This window comes from Acyrthosiphon pisum, chromosome X (assembly GCF_005508785.2).
Source record: "Acyrthosiphon pisum isolate AL4f chromosome X, pea_aphid_22Mar2018_4r6ur, whole genome shotgun sequence".
In the NCBI taxonomy this organism is placed as follows: Eukaryota; Metazoa; Arthropoda; class Insecta; order Hemiptera; family Aphididae; genus Acyrthosiphon; species Acyrthosiphon pisum.
The window spans coordinates 18,364,004-18,371,743 of record NC_042493.1 but is presented as its reverse complement, the minus strand read 5'-3'; the positions used below and the strand labels follow the sequence as shown (position 1 = coordinate 18,371,743).

At 30.2% G+C, this 7,740-nt stretch overlaps 1 protein-coding gene across 1 annotated transcript; it reads right to left on the bottom strand.

Moving 5' to 3' along the window:
* Nucleotides 1-1,627: 1,627 nt before the first annotated feature.
* LOC100162186 lies at nucleotides 1,628-2,542 on the bottom strand. The gene is made up of 2 exons (XM_008190360.3): nucleotides 1,859-2,542; nucleotides 1,628-1,799 (listed from the first exon to the last, which is right to left on the bottom strand). Exons 1-2 carry the CDS (start codon nucleotides 2,531-2,533, stop codon nucleotides 1,638-1,640), a joined length of 837 nt encoding a protein of 278 aa, XP_008188582.3. The 5' UTR covers nucleotides 2,534-2,542; the 3' UTR covers nucleotides 1,628-1,637.
* Nucleotides 2,543-7,740: the final 5,198 nt, after the last annotated feature.

The window sequence follows — 7,740 nt, the reverse complement described above, 5'->3', positions numbered from 1 at the left end:
AAAAATTTGTAAGATTATCTTAAGACAGCATTAAAATAGGTTTATAATATCAGGTTATCATTATTAATTATTAAATAAACGTAATTAATAAAATATAATTATAATTGTATTTGGATTTTTGTGTATTATTAAAAGAACGGTCTAAATGGCGTTATGAGATCAAACATGTTGCATTGTTACAGCTTTTGACTGGTTTATAATTATAATTATTTTATTCAGTCGAAACAACCCAAATAATCATGTCAAAAATCTAATACGACAATATTGTCTATACATAATAATCTCAAAAATTGTAAATTATTTTGTTGCTAAAAATTTATAAAATGTTCAATTTTTATAGTTAAAGATTAAAAATTCAAAACTCATTAGTTTCTCATTAATGTTGACCAAACTCATACTGTAACCAAAAAATCTTAAAAATATATATACACTTTTTATAGAATTTAAGTTTAAATTTGGATGAAATTAGGTATTGTTACGTCCCAACTGACGTCGATACATACACCAACGCAGAGATGAACACTTGATGTATTATGTTATATTTGAGTGTTTATTAACAAGTACAAAATTACAATATTATAAATATATGACAGTGAGTGGTGTTACAACCTGCCTCTAAGTGTCTTATGTGTCCCTAAACCGTCTGACGAGCTCTTGTCATGGGCTCGTATATATATGATCGGGTCCTTTGGAGTGGGTGGTCGTTGTAGTGGCTAAATCCGGTCATGAGACAGAGTCCGGGTCTCGAATTGGTATGCTGGACGACTCGTATCCTTCGTATGAGTGTTGACTTTCCCGAGGAGATACGTGTGACGACGCTTTTATGGTTTGATTGTTTCATACTATGCTTTTGCAACGACCTCCGCGTGTTATAATATACTAATTGTCTTATTAGTTACATTCGTTAGATATTGCTAAGAACGTGCGATACGCTGTACATAGTTTATACATAATTAATTTATACGTAGGTACGTAACAGTATTCAAGGGAAGAATAACATTTTTGTTATTTTGTTGTGATTTATAAATATTAGTCGGTAGTTGAAACTTTTATAGTATATTAATATATTTTATACACACAATTATGTAATTTTAAAATGCAATTTTTTTGGCAGAAATTTTTTTAACCTATTGTATTGCTAACGTAAAATAAATTACTTTAATAACAATAATATCATAAAATATGGTTTGTAATTTATTACAGGCTGCATATTATTAACTGTCTTCGCACAGAATCGTTTCACGTATTCAATAATTATATATCATTGAAATCAAATTTAATTCATCTATATATTACAGTGACCCTTTAAGACACCTCCTGTACAGTAGAACGGTACTCACTTGCCTACTTTATTTCTAAGATACTTAAAAAGACAAACAGTAAGCAACGCCTATACAGTTGTACATACTTAACCCGTCACTGGTCGCGTAATTTTTTTTTTATTTTTGGTCGCGCGGGGTAAAAATTTTCCATAATATGAAATATACTTAAAATATTACTTTAAGTTGGTACTTTATAACTAACAATACTTATAATTAATATACATAAATAGTTATACAATTTGAATTGCATATGGGTCTTTAGTTTAATGAATAAAAATTAAAAAATAATAAAAACTGTAAGGTTATACAATACTATTATAATGTAAAACAATCTGGGCAAATTTCTATCAAGTGATCTCTACATATAGGCTTTATGCAATTGGTGCACACTTTAGTGGTTTTTTTGTCTTTCACTCTTTCACAAAAAGCACATCGGTTTGAACTTCTCAACTTTTGAGGGAGCACTTCTCTTTCAACCTATAATATAAATAAATTTAAAAAAAAAATTAATTAATTAAAAAAAAATGTTTTACTACCGTAACATAATTTTGAAGTCTTGTTTTTAGTGGTCTGGGCAGACTGCTAATTGTCATTCTGTACTTTAGTTGATCCTCCATAAGTTGCCTACCCAATGATTTCAAAAATTCTAAACGTGTTTTCTTTACTTGCGTATTTTCTTGGTACACAATCATTGAATTTAATCCTCCGATATTGAGTAGAGAATAAAATACTGTAAGAGGCCAACGAGCACTATGTCTTGCCACACTGTAGTTTTCAGTCATCCAATCCATAGTATCTACACCACTTTTGGTCGAATTGTAAAACGTAATCATTTCTGACTTTAATTTTTCTCCAGTATTCATATCAATAGCCTTATCATTGTGCATTGTCGAAGCTATCAAAACTATTTTATTTGATTTAGCTTTATACGACACGATTGATTTATTTTTTGAAAAACCAAAATATGACGAATATAAGTCACGACCTTTTGAAATGAGAAATTCGGGAGGGATTTCTCTTTTATTTTTTCGAACTGTGCCTACCATAGTTGTTTTATTTTGGAGTAAATAATCTGCTAATGGAAAACTAGTAAACCAATTGTCAAATGTAATATTTCTACCAGTATTCAAAATTGGGTTTGCTAATCGTTTTACAACGCAAGATGCAGCATTATCAACTAAAAAATGGACCATTTGGTTGTTTACCAGCATAAAGTTCGATATTGAGTGTGTAATAATTAATACTATCTACTAAAGCAAACATTTTTAGTCCATATTTTGCGGGCTTATTTGGCATATATACTCTAAAAGAACAATGACCTCTGAATGATTGTAATTTTTCGTCAATCGTGCAGTATTCGGAAACAGTATATGTATTTTTACAATTATTTACAAATAAATCAAATATATGTCGAATATGAGTCATATTATCAATTTTTTTTTCTTATGTCCCTTCCTCGGATATCATCAAATCGTATACAACGAAGTAAAAAACGGAATCTATGCTCTGACATAACACATGCTAAAATATCTACTCCACACCCATCTATTTTCCAAAGATCCTCAGTGGATCTACGATTACATTTTATTGCTCCTAAAATAAAATAATAAATGATAAACAATTTTTAAATTTTTTTGAAAAAAATTAACTTACCAATTGTATATAATATGCCCAAAAGTGCTTTGATTTCGCGAACACATGTTTCCGAAGTATCTCTTTCTCTATTGTAATTAGGTCGAACTTTTTCAATATATATATATATTCGTAATTTTTACTATATGCTCTAACATATCATTTGAAAAAAATAACATCCAACACTCCAAAATTGTTTTTGCACTTTTAGCTATAAGTTTAACTCCTGATTTTTCTGTAACTTTATTATAATTCGCGATTCTTACACGAACATTTGGTTTTCTATTCCATTTTGTTCCGTCTTTTCCAATAAAAGATTTGCGTCTCATAGATATAGGTAAATCATCGTCAGATTCATGGTACGAATATTCAGAATCTGATTCATTAGAAATATTTCCGATAGAACTTGCACTAGAAATTGACTGTTCTGTATCCGTATTTTGGTCATGAGGTTCATATGTTGGTGTATTATTATCATTATCATCACTTGAAAAGCCTCCTAATAAATCATCTTCTTCTGTGCTTTCTAATAGACACTCAATCCGCCGTCTCTCAATTTCGTCCATGTTTTTTATAATAATAATCAAGAGAAAATTAAATTGAAAAAAAATGTAAAATAATAAATTAATCTTCAGTCGCGCGGTGTAAATATTGTCCAAACAAATAAATTGTTCTCGACCCGCATGCACCGAACAAACTAAAATAGTTTTCGATGAAGTAAATGTCATTATGTTATTATGATGTGATTTTGATAAGCTAATCGTAATTACGAAACTATATTACAGATAATTACGGAAAAACATGTACTTATAAATAAACTTGGAGATTATTTACCCCGCGCGACCGGTGATGGGTTAAACGAATGTACGTTTTAATTTAGTAAGTCTCTGTAATGTACAGTACTATTGGTTACCTACCTATCACCTATTTGATAAATTTGAATTCACTGATAAATCATTGCAAACGAAAAGCAATTCTGAGCGAAGGCAGTGTATTTGCCTTTATTACTAATTGTGTGATATATTTATATTGCTCTGGACTGTTTTATTTTTTTATTTCAACTCAACAAAGCTAATAATAGGTACATAGCAATTTAAACTTACAGTATATACTATAAGTGTTGATTACCCCCTCTCTTTAAGCAAGCTTGGGGTGAGAGGAGGGGTCTCGTAACATAAATATTATAAGAGAAATAGATTTAGTTGTTTATCAAAGTAAATTATTTTACTTTTACTAAGTACATAATACGGTGAAAAATAAATTATTTTATTATTGAACTTTAGAAAATGATGAAACAAAGCTTATTAAAATATATTCCTTGTTTGTCGATAATAGTTCCACCGAGAAGTTATTTATTTTTTCTTAAGTGTTATACTCACTTTCACAATATATATTTATTTATGTACTTCAAATCGATTAAAAAAATTGTATCTCCTGGGTCCCAATATAGATAGTTGCGATTTAAATATTAACGATAAAACCGATTTTGTCCCCAAACATTTCCTGTTTTCCACTGTAAGTGATTAAGAAGTATCGTCAATTTATTCAATGTGTATTTTTTTTCCCTAGCTTGACATCTAATGTATGCCTATGGTTATGGGTTATGTTGGTAACTATATAAAATATAACTAATAATATATTCGTTGTTATATATAATAGAAATAAAGAATAATGTTAGTTAAGCTTATCTATTCAGTTTGTCAATTCAAATTATTGAATAACAAAATATATAATATATTCTTAGATTATAATATAAATATATAAATTAACATATTATGCTATCAGTAAGTAATACAAAAAAAATTTTAAAATAATAATATGCTTAATTAATAAAAATTCTCTGAAATCGTTCCACATCAGCCCGGCACATTGGACAGCGTATAAGGTATTCATTATTTAACCTGTCCTTACAAATTCCACAAACCCAAGCATGGCCACATGGTATCACTATAAACTGACTGGTATTTTCCCCAGGCATTGTCACCAGACAAATCATACATGGTGTTCCATTTTCAGTATGTTGAGCAGTCTCCTCAACAACTTCTTCGGCATTTCCATTAATTTCATTGACACCAATATTGTCACCATCTGGCTGATTCTGATCACCCATTCCAAGAGCCCAGAATCGCTGCCTTTGTTCATAAGACGAACAAGCATATGTGTATTTTATTAAAAAGTTCCAGACACTTATAACACCCGCATCAAGTTGTTTGGATGCTATCTTTATTCGTCTTGAATTAATTAAATATTTTGACTTTAAATTTCTGGTTGGCTGGAGACCATTAGCCAACTGCGAATGTGCTCTATGCACTCAGAAAAAAACTTGTCCTATTTTCAAATAAATCGTTTCACACATTTTTTACTTTTAGCACTTCTTTAAATTTACTATAAATTGTTTTAAAACAATTAAAATTCCATTATACTAAATATACTTTCTTTATATTTATTAAAAAGAAAATTCATTGTTTTAATGTTAAGTAATAAATCTAACTACATTTTATTCATAGAAATGAATAATATTAAGTATTAAAATCTAAGTTAATAGCTTTAAGTAAATGCGTGTATTAATTCAAAGATAGAGTTTACTTTGTTCTAATTAAATATAATATAACTAAAACAATAACTTAATGTAGTTAAAATAAAGAAATTATCCATTGAAAGTACGAAAATTATTTACTTAATTGTATGCACGTACACCATCGGTTTAATTGATTGAATTTGCCTTTAAGTTTATGGGTGACGGAATTGAAATAGATAACAAATAATACTAGATATTATGTCAATAACATTAAAGCTAAGATTTTTTAATAGATTTAAAGGTATTCCGGGTCGACTGCAGGGAATCCCGGCCCCCCACCACCGCGCGGCGCGTGTACATATAAACCGTTCTGTGACAATTGTTGTGTACGCTTTATATCGAGTATTGGCATTCCGTACTTAGGTACTTATTTCTTATGCATTGATTTATGATTTTTCAATTGCAATTTGTATTTAATTGTTTAAATTCATTTTATTGTACCTCGTGGTCGACGGTCGTGAAGTTATTTTTTGTGATTAATGTTTAATTGGACCTAAATAAACAAATGTTTTTTCATTTTATTATACCTCGTGATCGACGGTCGTAAATCGTAATTAAGTTGTGTATTGTTCTGATTGCCATCTTAAAGTCAAAGTATCGAGTTATACTATTAAATAGCGTTAATGTGTAAAGTTGTTTTTCGTTAAATATTAATACTTGACGTACAAAAATTAATTTAAAATAAAGAAAACCAACGTGAGTACCTACTACCTATCTATTTTTATTACTTACTAAATATAATTAGATTTTTACTTTAGTTGAAGCTGCTTAAAAAAATTATAGTGATAATTATGTCGGACTTGCAGTTTATCGATTCTGATGACTTGGAAGATTTAAATACCTCAAGTGCAGTTGAATTCAATGTAGAAACGGGAGCTTTATTAGATGTTCTGAACGAGTTGAAAGGAGACTGTTTTTTTAATGTGTTTATTAGTAAGTACTAAATTTAACTTTTAACTTATATATATTATAATATTATAATTATATTATATTATAATTATATTAACATATACAGGATGATTCTTTTATCATTGAACACTCCTTATTTCAAAAAGTGTAAATAGTTTTGAAAATATATATATATTTGCCCACTGGGATCTAGGCTGGGTAGTGGGCACACTTTGTCCGGTCAATGTATAAACAATTTGAGTATTAAAATGATCATTCTTACATTGCCCAAAATGGTCGGGCATTGTGCACTGTGTCCGGACATTGTTATATAATGCCTGGACTTAAGGTCCATGTCCCCGGCCCCCCCCACTTTGGAATTTCGAAACAAAATTAACTCCTTTCGTTTGTGCTTCGTTTGTGCTGGTTTGTGCTTTTAATCCAGTCGTTTGTGCTCAATCCCTTCCAAAGTTATTCAACTTACAAAGTCGGGGGGCTGGGGACATGCTTAGCCCCTCCATTTTGGAATTTTGGAACAAAATTAACTCCATTCGTTTGTGCTTCGTTTGTGCTGGTTTGTGCTTTTAATCCCGTCGTTTGTGCTCAATCCCTTCCAAAGTTATTCAACTTACAACGTCGGGGGGCTGGAGACATGCTTAGCCCCTCCATTTTGGAATTTCGAAACAAAATTAACTCCATTCGTTTGTGCTTCGTTTGTGCTGGTTTGTGCTTTTAATCCCGTCGTTTGTGCTCAATCCCTTCCAAAGTTATTCAACTTACAAAGTCGGGGGGCTGGAGACATGCTTAGTCCCCCACTTTGGAATTTCGAAACAAAATTAACTCCATTCGTTTGTGCTGGTTTGTGCTTTTAATCCCGTCGTTTGTGCTCAATCCCTTTCAAAGTTGTCCAACTTTGAAGGTTGTGGGCTAAAATGTAATCCCAGCTACTTCCCTTTGTAAAAAAATTATTTTGTCGTATTAATCTGATCACAACTGTCCATCATTGTTACCTCTATTGTCTTTAGTCGTAAAATATTTAGTTTGCCAGAAAAACACTTACACTTGTGAATTAGAATTTTTTTTAAATTTTTTTTTAAGTTTTCGTCATTTTAGGAAATAAAAAAAATATTTTGCGACTCAAAAAATGGACTTACAGCCTAACACTAAAGATATAATTTGTAATGCAGGTTGCACTTTAAATACGATCTATATATTTTGGAAAATCAAACTGATGTGGATTAGAAAAACGTTTTTTAATACAAGTGCATGATTGTCGATCAATTTAATTTCGAATTCAATCAATGGAAACCCTAAAGTATA

Bases quoted from the DNA above. Each gene is read 5' to 3' on its own strand.
- LOC100162186 (XM_008190360.3), bottom strand. From the start codon at position 2,533: ATGCTGGTAAACAACCAAATGGTCCATTTTTTAGTTGATAATGCTGCA. The intron at 1,800-1,858 runs GTAGTAAAACAT...TTTATATTATAG, and splicing joins GACTTCAAAATTATGTTACG to GTTGAAAGAGAAGTGCTCCC.